Source organism: Sapajus apella, unplaced genomic scaffold (genome assembly GCF_009761245.1).
Source record: "Sapajus apella isolate SASKATOON/1434 unplaced genomic scaffold, GSC_monkey_1.0 scaffold40, whole genome shotgun sequence".
Classification (NCBI taxonomy): Eukaryota; Metazoa; Chordata; class Mammalia; order Primates; family Cebidae; genus Sapajus; species Sapajus apella.
In genome coordinates this window covers 12,079,151-12,101,943 of record NW_022436980.1, presented here as the reverse complement: position 1 = coordinate 12,101,943, position 22,793 = coordinate 12,079,151, and the positions used below count along the sequence as shown (strand labels likewise).

Below are 22,793 nucleotides of genomic sequence, written 5' to 3'. Positions count from 1 at the left end.
AAATGTAACCAGCCTTGATTTGAAGAAATTTAGCTATCAGAATACCTCTGATAGATCTCTCTGGATCTATCAGAACAAGACTTGGTGAAATCACAAGATAGAATGAGATGATATGCAAATCAGATAATACTTCTAAAAAATAACTGAAATCTCAATTTCAAGGCATGATGTGTACAGCCCGTGCAGTAGGTGGGGAGAAGGAGAAGACCAAGATCTATTCAATAGAATAAGACAGGGATTGAAAAATGAGCCTGGTAGATGCAGTGCTCATGGTCAGGCTTGTTCAGTATTGCTTTAGGTGACATGGTGATATAGTCCTAAGGTTTCCCAAGAATGCTTTAGGGTTCTAATCAAATGAACAGCATGTAGCAGCAACAATACCTGAGCATACAATTTAATTTTTGTCATCAAAACAAAAATTGTAAAAAGCAAGGCTGTAGTTTCCAGGGAGGGTGCAATGGAAAGGACAAGCAATCTATACCCTCAGATAATGCAGTAGCTCAGGAGCTATCACCAAGGCAGCAAACCTGAGTTCTCGTGATTGGTAACAGAGGAGATTGAGGCAGTAATGGTATGGAGCTGGGGTTGGTGGAAAAGAGAAATGTAAAAATGGAGATGAAGATGGGTAGATTGCATGTTCCTCTATAGACAACCCTCACTGCGTTTCTGATGTTTTGTTAACAGAGCATATGGAAAATATTATATTAACATTTTCAAATTATTCACCTTTTTTTTTTTTTTTTTTTTTTTTTCTGCCTTAGTTTTCCTGTCTTTAGTGATGTAAAATGACTTGTAAAGTTATTTGGTGATCTCTGATTTCTGTTGATAAATTTTGAATACCTTATAAAATCTAATTGTAGAACAGTTTTAAAAATGATTTAGTATAATTTTTTATGTGTATATAAGAATCGCTATGTCCTTAAGTGACACTTACTTTTATATTTTTCCAGGGATTTTTTCAGTTAATGTGCAGTAAAAATTGCTGTGTTTATTTCCACAAAATTTGCTGGAAAAGGTTCAAGAATTTAAAATATCCAGGTGAAAATGATCAGGTACTATATTCGTTCTTAAAACTACAATAGCATGTCTTCCTCTACCCTTTCCTCTTTTGTTCTCTTCCCTATCGTTTCTTCCTATTCATAACGTCCCTCCTTTTTACTTCTTTTTTCTTTTTCTTTTAATACCTTCTTTGTTCTTTCCCAGTTCTCTCTGATGCTTATCTCCCTACCACTTTTCATTCATCATCATTTATTAAACAGTTCTTTGTAGATGATACACTACTGGTTGGTTTGCTTAGTGGTTTCCGTCAATTTATTTCCTTCCTTTTAGAAATGTATACTCTTAAGAATAGAAATATTGTTGCATATATGCATGTAGGATAATAGAATAGAATTTCTTAATAAACATACAAAGGATAATTATACAATTTTAAGGATTTCTATTTAAGAGGTGAAGAACAAGGACAAATTTCATGGTCTTGAAAAATATATTTGGAACTTTTAATATCTGTAGTTATAGATACATATATATAGTTATAGATAATATAATTATATAACATAACATAGTTATATATTATAGTTATGACTATTATATATAACATATAATTGTTATAATTACTATTATATAACATATAATAGAGTTATTTGCCTCTAATATTAAAGTGAAAATACTAAGCCCAGCTCTGTATTAATTTCTCTTTAGTGAGTTGATGACCATAAGTTGGGTCTATAATATTTGATTCTGTAGTGTTTACATTCTGCAAACAATAGAAAACCCCTTTAAAGCAATTGTGCTGTAGTAGAAAGTGCATGGAATATGGAGTTGGGAGATCTGGGTTAAAATCCAGACTGAGCCACTTACTAGTTTTATTATGTTAGACTGGTAATTGCTCAAAGACTAATTTTTTTAAGTTCTAAAGTAAGGATAAGATAAACCTATTTCATAGGGTTTTTGTGAGAATTAACAGATAAAACAGATGAACTCACATTATAAACTGTAAAAACAACTTTATAAATATTTACTTAATCAATTTTAAGTGGTATATAAATACTTTACAATTTCCTTGATTTGGGGACCAATTAATATTACTGAATTTTAGAAAGAGAAGTAAAATAAAAATAAGTGACTTAACCAAAAGAAATCACAGGCCAGAACTAGAAAAAGGATGTAACATTTTTATTCTTTCCTTTTCCCTGATAGAAATTCAGTAATCCTTTTTATACTCACTTAATTAATACATTTTATTTGAAGTTGCTTTCTCTGGAGCAGCAAATGCATTTTAGTCTGTAATGTTGCTGCTTGACAGTTTTGATGTAGAGTGAAATGCATTTTAAATAGGATATCCATTTATTTATGAAATGGACCATCTTTGAACAGCTACTTCTCAAATATTTATTCACATACTCCAGTTTACTATCTAGCAACATTTGTTTCTAACAACATTTATTTAAATATAATCGGATTTGCACATCAGTGATTTTTTTCTATTAATAACTTTAGAGTTTTATTGCGAAGAAATGTTTGAAGGAAGGATGTACAGGTGACATGGCAAGGATGCTGCAATGTGATGTACCTGGAATTGTTAAAATTTTGGTGAGTGTCTTATTTCACCTTTTTTTTTTTTTTTTTTTTGCTTTCCTTCATTGGAAGAGTATTTTTGACCTGAAACAGAGTTGGGGATCATCGTAATTGGATTCTAGCCATATTCCCTTTGATAGTGACTGGGTTTTTTGACATTTTTATTGCTGTGATTTATGCAAAGTAATATTTAAGTGTCCTTAAGAACAAGAAAAATTTAAAAATAAAGAGAAAGACACGCAAAAAGAGAAACAAAGACAAAACATGCCGTAAGTATACCAATAAAGAAAGCATCATGAACTAAGAATGATAATCTAATTCTTTGACACCTACGTTTCAAAATAATTTTAGACTTTCTGAACCTCTTTTGGTCTGTAAATATCCTCCTGTGAAAATATCTGTAGAACATCACATGTAGTACCTGTTACATAAAATGCAGTCAGATGATGTCCATTTTATGTTTTAACTAATGAAATATCTTGTTGAATTTTTAGTTTATAACTAAACAGACTAAAATTATGAATAGAAATGTATCTTATTTGTTTCTTTATTTTTAAATATGCTGTTTTAGTATTTCAGATTTGGCATTTAAATCCTATAGTGATGGAAAGTCTAAAGTAGAACTGCTTTTTTAAGGTCAACTCTAGTTTGTTTTTTTGATCAGGATTGTTTATTACTTACCTTGTTATTTCTGTTTTGTTTGTTTTATATTCACTTTAGCTTCACTCTCATTGTATTTTTCAAATGTTAAGGCTAAGAAATAACATTAAAAATTTTGAAAATTGAAGTACTTTAAAGCTAATTTTTTCCCCATTACTTGCAGTTTGAAGTTGTGAGAAAGGATGAATATATAACCATTGAAAATTTAGGAGCAAGGTAAGTTTAAAATAAACTACTCTGTTACCTTTTTTGGAATCTGTATATATTTTTTGGTTGCTTAATTCTTCTGTGTTTCTGTCACCTAATGGAACTCCATTAAATTTTAAGGTAGTATTAGGTATATGAAAAAAATCATATTTAATTCCATTTGTTTCCCTCTCTATTCCCACTTATTTTAGACATTTACATTCTAAAACAGATACGGAGAAATTATGTGGATGCTTTCACATTAAGTGTGAAAATAATCCTTTTCTAAAGATAAAACATATTTTTCTTAAAGTAGTTTGTTATGAAATAAAGACTTTTCTATCTTTTGAAGCTTATCCAAACCACTAAGTTTATCTTACAATTAGAACCTTCCTGTTTCTTTGATGAGAAAACTGTATTGCAGAATAATATATTTGATAAGACTGGAATTAATAGAGGTACTATAGAGTCTTGCTACTGAAGTTAGAAGTTTCAATATAAAAGTTCTCCTAATCTATTGATTCTCTTTTTCTTCTGTCTAAAGTGTAAATGCCATTTTTCAGTCTAGTAGGGACATTTCATTGACATCTAAGGCATCAATTTTCCCTTATTAGTTAATGAAGCCCAAATCTTGATCTCTAGCACGTATCTCTCTCTTAAAAGCTTTACCTTGTATACCTACCTCCATACTGAATATCTCCAGTTTTATTTTTCAAAAATATTTATAATTTAGCATGTTCAAAACTGGACTCATTATCTTTCTTTCTACCACTGCTTTGTAACTTTTAAAAAAGTACTATCAATTTAGCTTTTAAAATATAAATTTATTCTTAGTTCTGCCCTATCTCTACTACTTCACTAAATGAAATCAGGTTATCATTATTTCTCATTTGGAATTCTCAAACAGCTTCTTAACGTGTCTGTCTTTAGCCTTTCCTTTATTCAGTCTGTTGTTTTCATAACCATCAATAGGACTTTTCTAACATTAAAATTGGAATATATCACTTTGTGCATGAAGATCTTTCAGAAGTTTCTCATTGCTTTTAAAATTAAGTTCAGATTCTTTAGTTTGACTCTTGACTTAACCTTGTACACAGCTGAACTCATTATTGTCATCCCTTGACACTTTAGTCTTAACCATATATGTACCAACTATACGGAGCTTCTTTTGGTTTCTTCAGTGTGCTATGTCAAGAAACCTGCCCAGTTTTTGCACTGAAGTATATCTGGTTTAGTATTTGACCTCCAAGCTTTGCCTGGAATACTCTGCTCCTTTGACTTTGCCCAGTTAAAACTTTCGAAAAGCCTTACTTAGATTACAGTAGATGTTCTGTGATGTATTTCTTCTATGTCTCCTATCAAAACATTTATTAACTTTTGTTATACTTTCTTGGCCATCTTCTCCATTTGAGTGTAATTACACCTCCATGAGTACAAGAACTTTATCTTGTTTTCTAGGATGTTCCCAGCATGTAGCGTAATACCTGGCACATAGCTAGACAGCAATAAATACAAAGTGGTTGTAGAGATTCTGGATTCCATTATTCTCTAGTGGGTAATCTTACTTTTACTTTGACAGGCCACTAACTTGGCTAGATGTGAACTTTGAACTCTTTCTTGGGTGGTGCATCCAGTCTCAGTCCAGATCTTTTGGCTTTAGTTGAGCTGCTTTTAGTCTGTTCTATACATGCGGTTCAGCGTTCAAAGACGTTGTGAGAAAGAATTTGAGGATCTCTTTTCTGACTGCTTTTTCTTCTAGGATTACCCCATTCTCTTACTGGTCATGATTCCATTTCAGTTTTCTGGTTCCTTCAGCCAAAGAGACCTTTTCTCTGTAGCAATGTCACCTTTCTCATTTCTGATGTTGGCAATTTGTGTCTTTGTTTTTTTTTCTTGATCATTCTGGATAGAAGTTTATCAATTTTGTTGATCTGTACAAATAATCTGCTTTTAATTTTGATTTTTCTATAATATTTTTGTTTAAATTTTATTGATGCTTGGTCTTGGTAATTTCCTTGCTTTTGCTGCTTTGGGTTTAATTTGCTTTGTTTTTTAATTTTTTTTTAAGGTGTAAGTTTTGATCATTGATACAAGACCTTTGTTCTTTATAAACTTATTTTACATTAAGCATTGCTTTAGCTGTATTCCCGTATATTTTGATATGTAGAAATTTATTATTACTATTTTCATTATATTTAAAATGTTTTCTAGTTTCATATGTGTGTGTATGTTTTAACCATGGGCTCTTTAGAAGTATTTGTTTAATTGCCAAATATTTGGGAATATTTCAGCTATCTTTCCAGATACTGACTTTCAGCTTAATTCCCTTGCAGTAATTTATTTTATGATCATATTACTATATATCTTGGTGAATGTTGCACTTGCATTTGTAAAGAATCTGTCTGCTGCTCTTGAATAAAATAGTTATTAGATAAAATTAGTTTACAGCTCTGTTTCAGCATTCTATGTCATTTTTTATTATTTACTTTTTCTATCAATTACTCAGGGAATGTTGACGTCTACTATTTATATTTTTTGTCTACTGTCTAATTGTAATCTAGAAACTTTTTTATTAAATGCTACACACACATCTAGGATTGCTACCTTTTTTCTTGGACAATTTGACCCTTTTATTTTTATTTAACATCTCATTTTAACCCTGATAATATTCTTGCCTTGTGTTTTTTGTCTGATATTAATATAGCTACTCCAGCTTTGTTTTGATTAATGCATTGAAGTATATCTAGTTTAGTATTTTGCATCCATTTACTTCAACCTATATATATCATTTTAGGTGGCATAGGTCTTTCTTGTTTTGTATATCCAAAATGACGATCTCTGCCTTTAAATTGGGTTTTTTATTTCATATGGATTTTCTTTACTAATTTATATGGTTGGAAATCTGTCTTCCTTGTTGTTTTCAGTGTGCTTTATCTGTCTTTATTGTTTATTTCCTGGTTTGGTTTATTAGTTTTACCCTTTTTTGAGGGCATTATGTATTGCTTGAGGACTTATAATACATATTTTTAACTTACCAAAGTCTGTTTTTAAATAATACTATACTACAGCATGTATAGTGTAAGAACCTTGCAATAATAGATTTCCATTTCTTCCCTTTTTTGTGCTATTGTTTTCATATGTTTTATTTCTACTTATTTTATAAATTATTGTTACTTATAAGTGTAGTTTAATTTTTTTTGTTTTGAACATTATGTATGGAAACATTTGTTTTTATGCATTTTTATTTATTTATTTATTTTATTTTATTTTTTTGAGACGGAGTTTCACTCTTGTTACCCAGGCTGGAGTGCAATGGTGTGATCTCGGCTCACCGCAACCTCCGCCTCCTGGGTTCAGGCAATTCTCCTGCCTCAGCCTCCTGAGTAGCTGGGATTACAGGCATGCACCACCATGCCCAGCTAATTTTTTGTATTTTTAGCAGAGACGGGGTTTCACCATGTTGACCAGGATGGTCTCGATCTCTTGATCTCGTGATCCACCCGCCTCGGCCTCCCAAAGTGCTGGGATCACAGGCTCAAGCCACCGCGCCCGGCCTGATTCCATTCTTAATATCATTCTTTAGTGTTTTCATTTTATTGCTCTAACTTTAGATTATTTCTTCACTAATTTAATCATTCTACCATTGACAGATTTATTTCTAGTTCCTGGCTATAACCATAGTTTTGCAGTGAACTCTCTTGTACGTGTCTCTAGGTCTATATGAGCAGAAAAATTTCCAGAATGTATACCTAAAAGTAGAATTTCTAAGCCACCTGTGTGTATCTGTAACTTTACTAGCTTTTGCCGAATTGTTTTCCAGAGTGGTTTTACAAATGTACACTCCCCACAAACTGTATAGGAGATACCTTTTACTCAGTATCTTTGCCAGTAACTTCATATTGTTAAGAGTTTTACGTTTTTTTCAGTGTAATGTGTAACTAACAGTGTAATAGTGGTACTGGAGATAAAATCAGTTAAAAATAACAACCACCACCAAAATCCCTTTCCTCATTAAGCTTGCATTGTGGTGTTGTCCAATATTTTTTTGTTTTGTTTTCTGTGGTTCATTTCAAAGTGAAGCTGTCTGTTTAATGGCAACATTTACCTAGTGCTTAGTCTAGTTAATACATTTTGCTACTTCATTTTTCTAATTATTTTTATTGTTTTGGCATCTTTATTGTTTTTAATCACTAGGCGTTAAGTGAGTTGGGTTTTCTTGGAATAGTTATTGCCAAAAAATTTATGTGATGAAGAGAGGGCCAGGGAGGACTTACAAGTTTGCTATTTTTTGTTTGCTTGTTTGCTTTTTTTGTTTTACAATGCAAAGCTTTCTTTCCTTGTTTTCTGCTACCATACAACCTTTTTGCAAGGAAGTTTGTAATGTGATTGTTTTAGTATGAAATCTGGCACTACTGCTTACTTGATAATTCCAATGAAAGTGACAATGTAGGGTTGTCATTGTTGGTGGGCTTTATTTGTTCATTTATTTTTCTCCTTCTTGAATTATTTCTAGGAGTAGAAGATGAAAATACTCAGCTTATACTAGAAATACTCATGCTTATACTAGAAATCTTGACTGACTTTGGCATTATTTTATTTCCACTGTAACTTAATTTTTTTCCATTTTCAGTTATAAAAACTTGGTATCTCTGAAAATAGCTGATACTGATATAAGACCGAAGATCAGTTTAAAATTTAATGCAAAAGGTATTATTTTATTTTTATATGCCTTCCATTGAAAACTGTGTTAAAATTTTTTACTTCTGTTGTCAACTTTCATGCCATTAACTACCACATCTTCACTGCGTTTGTCATTCACTGAACTTGGGTTTATACCAGCAAGCAGCATTTGGTGTAGGCTGGAAATCACAGACAGGAAGATCAGCAGATGTATGGACCTCACATTACCTTGGCATTCTATAGAGAGACATGCTAGTTCTGGTGCATAGCTCTAACTATACTGTGGGATTGTGACCTAGCAGAGGTTCTCTACCAACCCTCCTTCCCTTGCTGCATTCCTTCTTAACAGAGCAAGCATTAGAGTACCCTTACATGAAAGGAATGAACATTTTGAGTTTGAGACCAACTACTCTAAACTTAGCTGCCAGCTGTGTAGGAGCGTGCTAGTACATTTCCTGCCCAGAACCTGAAGACCTTAATTAAGGGACCCTGGGCTCATGGAAGAATAGTTTGGTGGCAGTCCAGCCAACTTCTTATTTGGCAACCCAAAGGAAGCTCCCTGTGTCATTTGCTTTTTAACTTTGCCCCCCTCCCAGTGTATATCAAATATTTCAAGCAAAAATGTTAATTTAAAAAATCTCTTGAAACATAAAATCTTGAAGGATAAAATAATAAAGTTGTATTATGTGACAGATACATATTTTGATATACATACAAAAGCCAAATGCCATCATATATCAAATTATTAGTACTTTCTAATTCACTTCAGCCTACTTTTCTCCTTTGAAATCATTATTAAAACAGGAAAATACCAAATAGTTCAGTTTCATGCCTTATTCCGTATTATTGATGAAATATCTACTTTATTATCTTTTTTTGAAGGGGTAAGAAGATGACGTTTATTAAGTCAGGGTTTCTCAAACATTATACATATATTTGATATATCTGGTGATTTTGTTAAAATGCCGATTTCAGTTCAGTAGGTCTGCAGTGGGGCCTGAGACTGTGCTTTTATAACAGGCTCTCAGGTGGATGCTGATGCTGCTGGTCTCTGGGCTACCCTCTGAGTAGCAAGGAACTAGATTTTTTTGCATTTCTTGATATAGATCTGAGCTATCTAGTATAGTAGTCCCTAGCTATATGTGGCTACTTAAATTTAAGTTAATTAAAATTAAATTTAAAATTCAGTTTCTTAGTCACCCAAGCACCCAAGCAGCATTTCCAGTATTCCACGAGTATTAGTGCAAATATAAAACATTTTATCACACCACGTTCTGTTGGACAGTGCTGATTAGGATAAAGTATAATTGATTAAGTAAAGCATAATTAAACGTTGACAATTAGCAGCCTTGGCAAATTTCAGAATTTTTAAAGATCTAATACTTTGATGCTATTTTGTTGCCAAAGATCATTTACTTGAACAAAACCTTGGATGGTTGAAAGACTTCTGTGGTGATTAGTCTTTCATTACTTTTGCTTGGGAACATGTTTCTGTTTAGATTTTTTGACAGAGAGAAAGCAGCATGCTTATTGAGCACTGGTTGTAGCAAAGCAGTGTACTGTGCTTCATTCTTTTGGAACAGTTTTTATCCTACGGGAGCTAAGGATAAAATATGAGAGACCAAATAGAAAAAGAGCATTAATGTGGAATGTCTTGACTTCCCAAAATTTATTTTCAGATGAAATGCCTATCTTCAAGCTTGATTATAATTATTTCTATCATCTGCTTCATATAATTATTATTTCTGGTACTGACATTGTTCGGCAAATATTTGATGAGGCTATGCCACCCCCTCTTTTGAGAAAAGAGCTTCTTATACACAAGAATGTGCTGGAATCTTACTACAACCATCTCTGGACCAATCATCCTTTGGGTGGATCATGGCATCTGCTTTATCCTCCAAACAAGGAGTTACCACAATCCAAACAGTTTGACTTATGCCTCCTACTAGCTCTCATAAAGCATTTGAATGTGTTCCCTGCACCCAAAAAAGGATGGAATATGGAACCGCCATCTTCTGATATCTCTAAATCTGCAGACATCCTGAGACTGTGCAAATACAGGGATATCCTCCTTAGTGAGATTTTGATGAATGGTCTCACTGAGTCACAATTCAATTCAATTTGGAAAAAAGTTTCAGATATTCTTCTGCGCCTTGGGATGAAGCAAGAAGATATTGATAAAGTGAAGGAGAATCCCATTGAGAATATCTCCCTTGATTACCATCAGCTGTCCATCTACCTAGGCATACCCGTACCAGAAATCATACAGAGGATGTTATCCTGCTATCAACAAGGTACTAAATGATTATTTACTTCAGCAAATAAACTTCCACTGAATGTCTGCTCTGGGCCAGGCACAGTGCAAAGGGCAAGAGAGTCAGTGAGCTCACATTTTTGGGAGAATGGACGCATTAGGAAGGTAATAGAAATTATAGTGCTAGAGATGTTTCCAGAATACCATGGGAAATCCTAGGCTAAAGGAGTCCAAAAAAGCTTTCTGGAGAATATAATAGTTAAAGAATTATTAATGGCATGCAGATGTTAGCCAAGTGACGACGAAGGAGAAGAATGTTTCAGAGAGAAATAAAAATAAAGGTATAGATACAAAAATATACTGCAGCAAAGTAAAAAAGGTTGGCATTATTAAGATTAAAGTAGGAAAGAGCTCATAGAATACATTCAAGAGGATTTTTTTAGTCACATTGAGGAGTTTGCATTTTTCAGAAATAAATCATTGAAGACTTTTAAGTAGAGTTTTATCACTTTAAGTGGTGTTTTATTCTCCAAAATTAGTAAAGTCTAAAACCATCACATATAGGTACTATGTGGTTTCAAAGATGTCCTTTTAGACGCAGTGGATATGTTTTTTTCTCCTTTTTAGCAGAACCTTGTTTAGTTTACAATTTTAGCAGCTATTCATTGGCTGTAGGTAATTTTTAAAATCAGATAACATTCATGCAAGTGTCTGCATTCAGCAATGGCCATTCCCCAACTTGTCTGTTGATATGGAAAAGACTTCAGACTTCTTCTCCCATATCTCAGGATCCCTTCTCAGCTATTCTCTTGGAAAGCAGAGTTCAAGGCATGTCAACATCACTGAAAACCTTGCTATGCTATTCAGGGAACTTCCTGGTCCCAAGTTATTTACAGCCTAGTGAACAACTGAAGATGCTATGTAAACATACAACTTTACAAGTTTCTAGTGATCTGGTCCAGATTTTCTTTAGAGATAATTATTATGTCCAATTTCAGTCCTGGTATTTACCAAGGCTCTGGAATACCTTTGTTTTCTTGCATAATATAAGCATGAAAGAAAAGGACACAGTTTGATATATAAGAAAGTCAGGCAAGAATCTTTGACTTACAAATTTGGGTTTTAAAAAATATATTTATTAGGATTTTAAATAACAAAAATTCATGAGAATAGAGTAATTATTTGAGAAAGAGTTTTGAGTACTCATTCAATGCAAAGCATTTTAAACAGCTTTTACTCAAGTAGTCTGAAGAGCTTATTGGTCTTTAATAGAGGCTTTCTTAGAATCTTATATTCCTTTCCTTAGCTATTATAGTTGCTTTTCATTTGGATATCTGGTAATTTGATTAACATACATCATCCCACTAAATCTCCAGGAAGATTGTCTTTTTTCCTTCACCATTCAATCTCTAGATCTTAACACAGCCTGATATAGACTGTAGGTGCTCAATAAATATTAATGGGCAAGGAGAACAAGTGCTAACCTGGATAAATCAGATTGCCAAAAAGGCCCCAACTTTCAGTGGAGGTTTGCTGTATAATTAACTATTATTTCATGGCGTAGGACTGTAAACACAAGTATTTGTTGCTTGGTTTAAAGTGTTTGTGTTCTAGGCTTTATCTGTGATACTACATTTTTGTTTGTTTACTCTTTTTTTTCTCTAATCATGAGTTTATAACCTTTATATAATAATCTAAAGATTGTGCCTTGTCTAAACTGGACTGATGAGCAAAACTGGTTATTTTTCCAGCTGCTTACAGGATAAATTGGTGCAATATAAAAATATTCTGCCTTTTCTTAATCCTAGCCAGACATTCATTTGTTGCATTTGCAATTATACATCTAAAATTTATTTTTATGTATTATAGGAATTGCTCTACAGTCAATAACGGGCAGTCAGTGTAAGTATATTTAAAAATAAAATATGTAAGTGACTTTTTAACAAGGGGTATCTGTGGAATTTTTATTTGATCAGATAAGCTATAACTGTTAAGAATTTGGAAAATTATGTGGTCAAGTCACTACTGGTCTGCTGAGTGGAGAAAGATCTTTATTCTGCCCTGGACTTAGTGCATGTGCTCCAGGATTTTCCCAAAAAGGATATTCTCCTGTTTTACTCACAGAAACTTCAGCAGGAAAAAATACCTTCCCGTTTTCCCTATCTGTTTGACATTTAGCATGTATAATTTTATTTAGTCTGTCTATTGTTTATAGCTATATATTTTTTTGCCAGGTGGTGAGTTGTAATTTTTTTATTTCCATTTTTGTGCTATTATTTTTTAAGTGTAATTAATATCCTTCGATTAAAATTATGCTTAAGAAAAAATACCACGTATTTGTTTGGGGTAAAGTGTTGTTGGACTATCTGAGACCAGTCAGACAAAGTCTACAAGTTTTGAGACTGAGTCTCTGGGGCAATATCAAGGAGCAACGTGTCAAAGAAAAGGTTACGTAATAGGGGGCTCACATCCCTCTTATGAAAAATAAAGAAAAAATAAAAAATAGATCTTCTAGTTTCTTCTTTATATTTCAGATATATGTGCTAAAATAATACTAGTTGCAGTATCAATAGGACCAAGGTCAGAACATGCAAAAAGTTAGTATTTAGAGTCTATTTAAGTTCTGGAGTATCCCATATCTAGAGTCTACTTAAGATACCAGTAGGTAACATGGCATTTAGGTTCCAGGCTGTTTGGCAATTTGGTAATTGATAAATGAACATCACATTTTCATTGAGTAATTGAAAAGAGTAAGATATCTTTTATTTCTATTTTGGGAATGTTGCTTTTTTGGGCAAACATTATTTATAATATTGATAAGAAGCTGAAATTATTTCATCTAGATTTTGAGAATTTTGCCTTTAATGTTTAGGTATTGAAATAGAAGAGTTACAGAACGAGGAAGAAGAACTAAGTCCACCTATCATGGAATACAATATAAATGTGAAATCAAGCCCTGAAATACAGTTTGCAGAAATTAATAAAGATGGGGCCTCAATACCCAGTGAATCTTCAACAGAATCTCTTAAAGATCTCCAGGAAGTATAAGCTTTCATTAATATTTGAATTAGAAGAACTTATTCTGGGCCTTTAATTTGTTGCATGTGCTATATTTAAAGCATCCCAGATAATTTTAGTTTACATTTATCATAGTGTTTATACAGAGCTTGAATTGGAATGGTCCTTTCCTCAGTACTTCCTTCCATAATCTTTCCTGCCATAACCATTTATTTTGCTACCATTTATTAAACACTTACATGGCAGGCATTATGCTAGATTATAATATGTTTGTTTTAATCCCGATCCAAGTGGATGTGGGAAGGTATTGGAAAGTAGAAGAAAGTATAGTGTAAAATAGAAAGGAAAGAAAGGAAAAGTGGGATATTTCGACACCATTTGCAGAGGTAGAATGAAAATTATCCAAAATGGAATCTCCATATTTCGTTACAAATAAGTGGTAACGGTTATAATATAGTCACTAAATTCTTCTTAGACCTTTTTTTTTAATCTCATGGGCATCAATATGTTGCTTTTAAAAAGCGCCTTCCTCTTTGTTACTCATATCCATGTGTGTAAGTGAGTATCTGTGAACTTTTATCAGTAACCTACTTACTGACATTGTGTTGTTCCTTTATACATCAGTGATTATGTAAGGACAGAAGAGTAGGATTAAAATAAAAATGATAAAAACAAAAATAATTGTTTCCATAGAATCTAGAAAGAAATATCTATAATATTAGAAAACAAAAGATCTCAGTGGTTACACGAAATATATTTTGCAAAATAACCCTTTGTGCAGTTTGAATTATATATTTAATAAATGATTTCTTACCTACTAGGTTAAGAGTAAACAAAGGAAAAAGAAAAAGACTAAGAATAAAAAGGTAAGAGACTATACTAGCATTATAATACTGATAATGGACACGAGTTAAATACAGGAATACATTGTTAGAACTTAAATTAGTTCAGGTAGACATATAGCTCAAATGATTCAATGGCTTACTTAATAAATGATTATAGAGAAGTCTACATTTGTTATATCCTGAATGATTTTTAAATGATTTTGAAGTATGAAATGGTATTTCGTACTTCACGTCCCTAAATTGTAATTTATACATTTGCACCATATATAAATATAGACTGAATTAGTCACATGGAAATTTCATTAATTTCTGCATACCACTTACTTTTAAAATGCATACTGATTGTTTTAAGAACAGTTTATTTTTGTCATATCTTTATTGATATGTTTAGAAGCCGCTTTCAAAACTTTGAGAAATCTTGATTTTTTTCCTTTATGTCTGAGACTATGCCAAAATGCAATAATGTGCACAAAAAGGTACAAATACAAACTTCTTGCATTGCTGCTGCTTTGATTTTTGTCAGTTGCAAAATGAACAAGTCAGTATCTAGCACAGTTTTAGCTGCGAGTCTCTTAATTGCTTGGAAAACTATAAGGGAAAGCCACTTGTCTTTTTTTAATCAAGCGTATAGCTAACCACCATGTTATGCAACTTTGTGGTGAAAAAATGATTTTCTAGCCTGAAAAATATATTTAAAACCTTGATATATTCTGCGTATTATAAACTGAATGAGAATATTTGCCCAGCTACAATCTTGTGACCCCATGTTGTTAGTCATTTGAAAGTGTAACCAAATTGTAATCATTAATGAAACTTAAGACAATGAAGATGATTTTGTAAAATACTTAATGAAGTCAAGATTTTAAAAAAGATAATTTATATTCAAATCTGATAAGTAAAATATCATTATTGTTATATTTAACAATCACTTATAACTTATTTTAAAAGTTATGAAAATTAAATTTTATTTAAAAATGTGAGTATGGAGATATTTTTCTTACTTTTAGACAGTTCTTATCTGATAAAACAAACGTTTGTTATTTTGATGATATTTTTAATTTTTGCCAAAGTATCGATTAGTAGAGGGTCTAATACTACATAAAACTGGCCAAGTAAATTCACAGCTGTCAAATCACCAAACTAAGTTGCAAGGACATATAATGTGTCTTGTTTTTACTGCCATAATATTAAAATATGATAATGCTCAAATTCTCAAATTTAGTTAAATGAAAATCCTATTTCTTCATCAAATTGAAATTAAAAAGGGAACAAACACAACTGGAAATAATATTATTGTAAATATACCACTCAGAAATTCATGACTAGTAATTTTTTAATTAAATGTCAACAAATATCTAGGAACTTTTGTTTCTTTAATATCCTAAGGTTTTCTTCAATTTATATTATTAAGTTGAAATACTTTTTGAAAGTAAGATAATTTTATCAAGATAAAATTTGGACATTAGAAGAGAGATCTTATATCGTATCTTTTACCCAAGTTTTAAAGTGGGACCTAAAAAAATGTCCTAGGACATAAAAATGCTAAAATTTATACATGTTATTATTTCATGTGGAATAGTCTTATTTAAATAATTACTGTTATTATAGGCATAAAAAATTGTTTAGTTGTAGCGCAAAGCAACCAGTTATAAAAAGCGAAGTCAACCAGAGGGAGACTCCATTTCAAAAAAATAAAATAACATAAACCAAATTCTCTAATCAGAAGTTCTCATGAAAAATTATAGCATATAGAAATTTGCATTTGTTATGCAGTGCTGACAAAGGCTCCATGCATGAAATTGTGTCCTCTGTTACTTATTTTATTATATAACATGTCTATCCGACATCCTAAAAGGACCTATCAGGGACTCTCTGAAAGAATATGAAGGAAAAGTAAAATTTATATAGCAAATAGAGGGGACAGTATAGATAACTTCTAACTAGAAGGTATGGGAACTTTGTAGCTACTCTATATGTTCCCTTTCTTCAGTTAAGCATTTAGTATTTGGTTTCTAATGTTCCCAAATTGTTAATAACTCTTTTGGGGGTTAATTAGATCCTCCCGTCCACCACTCAGAGTTAAGTAGGGCACAAGAATAGAACACTTGTGATGAAGCTTTGGGAAAAAGGAAACATGACAGGAAATAAATCGAGCCTATCAAACTGGGTGGCTTCGTGTGGCTGTTATATCCATTGGCATAAAGTTGTCATGGGAAGAGCCAAAAGGAATTTGAGAAATAATCCATTATGCTAGATGTGTTTATTGTAAACAACCTAAAGTCTTTTCAAGTCAGGTATTCAAGTACACTAGAGCAAAGACAGGAGTCAATAATTCTAAATCATAGAATCAAATTGGCACTGTATATTAAGCATAAGGTCAGACACTGAAACACAAAAATCTTAGTATACAGACAAGAAAGTAAACAAATTCATACACACAGCATTGTATCTGTGGAGAAGGAGACCCTGAAGTTTCTTGTGTCCAAGAGATGGTAGAAATTAATACTGTAATACTCTTAGTTTAATATGTGTTAAATGTCACTGATATTACCTTTATTTGGTATGTTGCCTTTATAGTTTTCTTTTAATGAACATAAAGTTTTAGGCTTTTAAGGGTTTTTTTCAAATTTTGTTCTTCTTAACACTTCTTTTTCTGAGATTCTTAAAGTATCAGTCTGTTTTCTCCTTATGTGTAGGTTTTCAGGAACACTTGTAGTTAGTGTAGGAATATGCTGGAATTACATACATTGTGTCCAAAGGCATACTAATCAGTACAAACACAGCCGCAATACTCATTTCTATCATCTGAATCAGTGATTTTCAAGTCATGTTTCAAGACTCAGTAATAGATTATAAGACCAATTTAGTAACTCACAACTGCCATTTTAAGAAAAGGAAATAGAATAAATAGAAATAAAAAAATGCTAGAGTTCATCACTACAATATGAGTAAGTTTTATTTCACGGAACCTTATTTCAGTTTTATACTTATGTGTAAAAATTTATGTGCAAGTACATATGACATGATGAATTATATTTCTTACTTTAGTTATGATCACAAATTTTTGAGAAAAACTGACCTAAATGCAATCATATTACTATTATGTTGTTTTGATATAGTTGATATAGATTACTGATTCTTATGTTATTTTTCAGAATACAGACTCAAAAGACGAGCAAGTGTAAGTATTACTTTAATTTTTAAGTTTTTCTTACTATTTTTAAGGCATACTTTTCTAATATGACACAGTCTTCCTTCTTTGGGGACGTTTTCCTTGAACATAATAAAAACATTTTATTATAAGTTTTCTCAAGGAAAACGTCCCCAAAGAAGGAAGATGTGTCCTATCAGGACTCATTTTCCTTGAGAAAACCTCCCAAGAGAAGAAGAATAGTTTCTTGTCTTAGTAATTAATAAGTTGCTGCTTTTTTATAGAAAGTAACAAAAAGTTAAATTATCATTTAACATTATTATTTGCTTTGGAAGAATAGAACCTCTTATCATTTTTCTGTAAGGCTACTTGAGTCATTTTAAAATATAGTCTACACGGTAGTTAGACTGCATTTTAGTCTAGACATTGCAGTCTAGACCAAACCTAGACTAAGACCTAATTTTAAAGGATGCATCATTGTTATGTCTCAGTCACCCCTTTTACCAAAAAGTTTGGCTTTGTTGTTTTTAAGATTTAACCTGTTTTTTTTTTTTAATCCAGTTATTCACAGTGAATTTTGAACCTTTAATGGAAACATTTTAATGGCAAAAAAATCACTGTATTTTGCATGTAGCTTGCATGATTAATGACAGTATAGTATATGAAGGAAGGGGTGGAGACAGCCTAATGAAGAGATCATCATTTCTACCAAAATGTTTGTTAATTGAATAGTAGTTACTTCAGAGAACTCTGAGGACATAAAGTATCTTCAAAATAGCAGCAAGAGGAACATATTTTGTTAACTTTAAATCTATCACTTGTAGTTGATTTTTTCAATTGATGTGATCCACTTGGTATATAAAATAGTTCATCATTTAAGATGTGTTTTCACTTTCTTTGGCAACAGGTTGAGCCACTGGAGCGATAGTTTTTGTTTGTTTTTTAGGCTGTGTCTAATGCCATAAATATAGCTTAGTAAAGATGAAACAATGTCATCAGTCATTTTGCTTACACAGTGGATCCAAATCTGGATGTTGATCAGAACATCCAAGGAGCTTTGTCTTTAAATGGAAATTTTCAAATATACACAAAAGTAAAGAGAATAGTATATATACAATAACATATGTACCTATAACTTTGATTCAACAATTATTCTGTTTTTCACATTTGTTTCATACTTCCTTTGACATTTTGTTCTTTACTGAAGTGTTTTCAATCCCAAACATCCTTTTAATTCCACCCCTTCATTCTTCAGTTTACATCTTAGAAATATGAACATTTTTTATATTATCTCAATGCTGTTATAGTACAGTCTTGTACTGCATAACAGCATTTTGGTCAAGGACAGACCTCAGGTATGATGGTGGTTCCATAAAATTAAAATGAAGCTGAAAAATTCCAATTGCCTAGTAGTGGTGTAGCTGTCATAACATTGTAGTGATATTACTTTATTTTTTAATAAATTTAATGTAACCTAAGTTTACCATGTTTATTTTAAAGTCTATAGTAGTGTATGGTACTCACCACTCATTCACTGACTCACCCAGAGCACCATCCAGTCCTGTAAGCTCCATTCATGGTACATGCCCTATACAGGTGTACAGTTTTTTATGTTTTATATTACATTGTGACTGTAATTTTTCTATGTTTAGATATGTTTAAATTCACAAATACTTATCACAATTGCCTATCATATTCAGTAGAGTAAAATGCTGTAACAGGTTTATAGCCTAGGAGCAATAGTTTATGCCATATAGCCTCGGTGTGTAGTAGGCTATACCATCTAGTTTTGTATAATAATACTCTGATATTATGTTATGACAAAAATGCTTAATGACACATTTTTCAGAAATTGTCCTTGTTGTTAGGCAATGCGTGAGTATACTTTAAAAAATTTAGGAATAACCTTGGTGAACTTTTCAAAAATAGAAATTCATCTGTATTTTTACAGTTGTGGGAATGTTTAGAAACATTTAATTTTTAAAAGCTCTTCAGATAATTTAGAAAAGTAATTAAGTTTGAGAATCAGTGTTCTACACAAGCAATTGATTTCGTCGAACTTTTCAGAATGTTTGGATCACTCTAGAATACCTCAGTAATACCTAATTACTGCTTATGTAGTATTTTATGAATTATTCCACAAGCATTAGATTTCATTTTTTCTAGATCTCAGTGTTCCAAAAAGTAATAATGTATCCTGGAGTTTCTATTCACTAGCTAAATCAAGTCATTTATATTACAATCTAAGTAAAAATACTATTCTTGTTGCCATTCAAAGAGATTAGGAAGGAAATTTATAACTAGTAAGTAGCAGGCCAAGTGAAAGGACAGTAAAATTTAATTCAGGCAATTAAATTTTAGAAAAAAAGTGTAGAAATTGGTTAATTGCTATCATTTGTATATAGTATTTTCATTATTTAAAAGTGGTCTCTGTTAGTAGTTGTTACTGAAATCCATGTTATTACTGTAGTTCTTTTTTAAAAGTCCTGTTACAAAAGAAACCTCCATTTTATAGTCTGTTTTATGTTGTTATTTTCGACCTTCTGTTTAAAAGTACATTGGACCTAATCACTGAAGTTGCTTAAACCAACCTACTTGTCAAGGAAATTATGGGAGAACAAAGGATGTTATAATGGTAAAATAATATATCAGATGCAGAAATGCTTGCCAATATTTCTGAAATACTGTTTTCCAAAGCAACTGATATTACTAGTTATAATTTATAAAGTGAACTCTGTAGTGTCATAATTTTTGAAAACAGTGGCATGAACAGAATTAAATAGGTACCTTGATTAAGTGCTGCTTTAAATATGCTAATGTTCATTGTGAATCTTCAAAAGAAAGACTCAGTATGAGCACTATCCAAACTTTCTTTGACCATGAACCCTTCTAATGCTGAGCATCTCATGAAACCAGTACAATACTAATTTGGGAAGCCATAGCTTAGATGAAAATCACTGTACGATTGTAAAGGCTCACATTGATTATGTTGCCACTATAGCCCATATGTGGTAGAAAAGGAAGAACAGTTGAAGAAAGAACAAGCAAATCCACACTCAGTCAGTAGATTTATAAAAGATGATGCAAGTGATGTTCAAGAGGATTCTGCAACGGAAGATAAGTTTTATAGCCTGGATGAATTGCATATTCTGGACATGATAGAGCAGGTAAGCTTGATTGGAGAGGGTGCCTGCCTTTTCTAAGATTCAGTTGTTACCTGGTTTTTCCTGTGACTCTTTAAACAGCATAACCCTTTGAAAATCCCAGTGGTTTATACTGTTTGTGAGGAGAAAGAGAAAAACAGAAAAGGAGGTAAGGAAGGCTATATGAAGGAAAATAGAATAAAAAATAAAGAACCCCTAGGTGCTGGAAACTTCAGGAAACTTCACCTTAGCCCTCAAACCATTTCCTGGCTTTAAATATAGGGCAAAGTTGATTACAGATGCTTTTCTTACAAAGGTTTTTTGAATACCACAAGGAAAAAAAAAAAAAAAAACCTAGCATAATACCACTAGATTACAGGTCATGAGAAAAATAGTTTTGTAATATAAAGCTGCTTTGATTTTTAAAAATTAAATATGATTTTTACCATGAAATGGCTACAAAAATGACTACGTATAATCATTTGTTTTTTTCTGGCTCCATTCCTGGTAGTAGACACTGCTTGGAATAATGTACCTATATGTGAAAAGGCATGTGAACATGATTTAAGTGCTCAACAGCAAATGAAAGAATTTTTTTAAAAACCAATTTTTTTTACCTGCTAGTGTGAATTCAGTGATAACCTGCTCTGCTGTTTAAATATAGTGGTATATAGTATGTAGGAATACTTATTGTCTAAGGGTACAGTTAGTACAAATGCTTCCTTGGCTGATGGTACAACATTCATATAATTGTCATACCTTTTTTTCTCCTAATTAGAATATGTACATTTTAGCCAAAATGATACATTCACCTGCATTTTGTCAAGAGCTATGCTAAGACAGAGTCTCTGTTACGGTGTTTACAATCTGGTGGATAAGTTGAACATTAAACTCAGATGATGCAGTGTAATAATTAAGTGCTTGTGCAATTAAGACTGCCTGAGTTAGAATGCAGGCTCCTCCACTTACTGTCTATGTGATTTGGGGCAAGTTACTCACTATTTTATCATCTCTAAAATGGAAATAATGACTGTCTACATCATATGGTTCTTATGACAATAAAAGCATTACTCTTACAAAGAAAATGCTTAAGAAATGGTAAGCATGCAGTTAGTGGTTTCCAGCAGTAGCAGCAACAGGCAAGTAACTGGTACTTTTTATTAAATGCTATAATTGAGGGGAGCTGGGTTTATCTAATGGTGAGTTTATCTAAGTTGGGTGTTTTACTTGAGACAAAAAACATGAACAGGAGTTAGATGGCAACTCTAAATCCCTTTCAAATAACTAAAATATTAGTGTTTTTTTTTAGAGGAAAGTAAGGCATGCATATTTCCTTTGCTCAATAGGGCTCAGCTGGCAAAGTAACTACAGACTATGGAGAAACTGAAAAGGAAAGGCTTGCTCGTCAAAGGCAGCTTTATAAATTGCACTATCAGTGTGAAGTAAGTATTTTTGCCATTAGATCTGAGGGAAGTGAGAAGTATTTCAAATATTAGACTTACAGGTGCTTTCTGTTTGAAAATAACTTTGTTTGCATTTTTCTCTCAATTTCTGGTTATTTGAACAGAATTATCTGAAATAATATTTTTATTGATCAGGATTTCAAAAGACAGTTGAGAACAGTGACTTTTCGGTGGCAAGAAAGCCAAATGCAGATTAAAAAGAAAGACAAAATTATTTCATCTCTTAATCAACAAGTGGCTTTTGGAATCAATAAGGTTTCCAAGTAAGTGTAAATCTTTTGATAAAAGGAAATTCTGGGTTTGCCCCGTAATAAACAGTATCCTTAATACTTAATCCCTGCATAACCACTAGGTGGCACTGTGACTACACATTAGGAACTCCAACAATAAGGCTGCGCTTGTTTAAAAACCAACCATATTTTTGTCTTGCCAACTGGATTGAGAAATAAGCAGCTGCTCACACTATATATCAAGCTTTTCATGTATTGGCGAACAAGTGTGAATGTAATAGAATTACATGAGAAAGATAATTAACTTTCAGGTCATGACTCTAATTTGTAAAAATGTGACCAATGATTGGCTGTTTCTTTATAGTATATGAATACATTCCTCAAAGACACCAGGGAATCAGTTGAGTGCATTTTTATGTTGGTCTTTCAGAGCATTTGTGTTCTAAGCCTGTGAGATTGAAAATAAATCTCTTTTTTTGTTTGTTTGATTGACTCTTTCCCACTTTACCCCAATCTCTTTTCTCCTAAACCTAAAGTTTAGGATATACTTTATGTATCCTGACCAAAAATTCTGACTGACTTA

General features: G+C 32.1%; 1 protein-coding gene across 7 annotated transcripts in view; it reads left to right on the top strand.

Moving 5' to 3' along the window:
* DZIP3 (DAZ interacting zinc finger protein 3) overlaps positions 1-22,793 on the top strand; it is a 106,460-nt gene that overhangs the window by 46,687 nt on the left and 36,980 nt on the right. For 6 of the 7 annotated variants that reach the window (XM_032299164.1, XM_032299166.1, XM_032299168.1 and 3 more), the window contains exons 10-21: positions 951-1,052; positions 2,500-2,592; positions 3,401-3,453; positions 8,054-8,130; positions 9,783-10,400; positions 12,230-12,262; positions 13,233-13,402; positions 14,200-14,244; positions 17,379-17,404; positions 20,376-20,541; positions 21,864-21,959; positions 22,116-22,243. In XM_032299164.1, coding sequence (XP_032155055.1) covers positions 951-1,052; positions 2,500-2,592; positions 3,401-3,453; positions 8,054-8,130; positions 9,783-10,400; positions 12,230-12,262; positions 13,233-13,402; positions 14,200-14,244; positions 17,379-17,404; positions 20,376-20,541; positions 21,864-21,959; positions 22,116-22,243 — 1,607 coding nt within the window. The remainder of the gene's footprint in view (positions 1-950; positions 1,053-2,499; positions 2,593-3,400; positions 3,454-8,053; positions 8,131-9,782; positions 10,401-12,229; positions 12,263-13,232; positions 13,403-14,199; positions 14,245-17,378; positions 17,405-20,375; positions 20,542-21,863; positions 21,960-22,115; positions 22,244-22,793) is intronic. The other variant, XM_032299171.1, reaches the window with a different exon arrangement.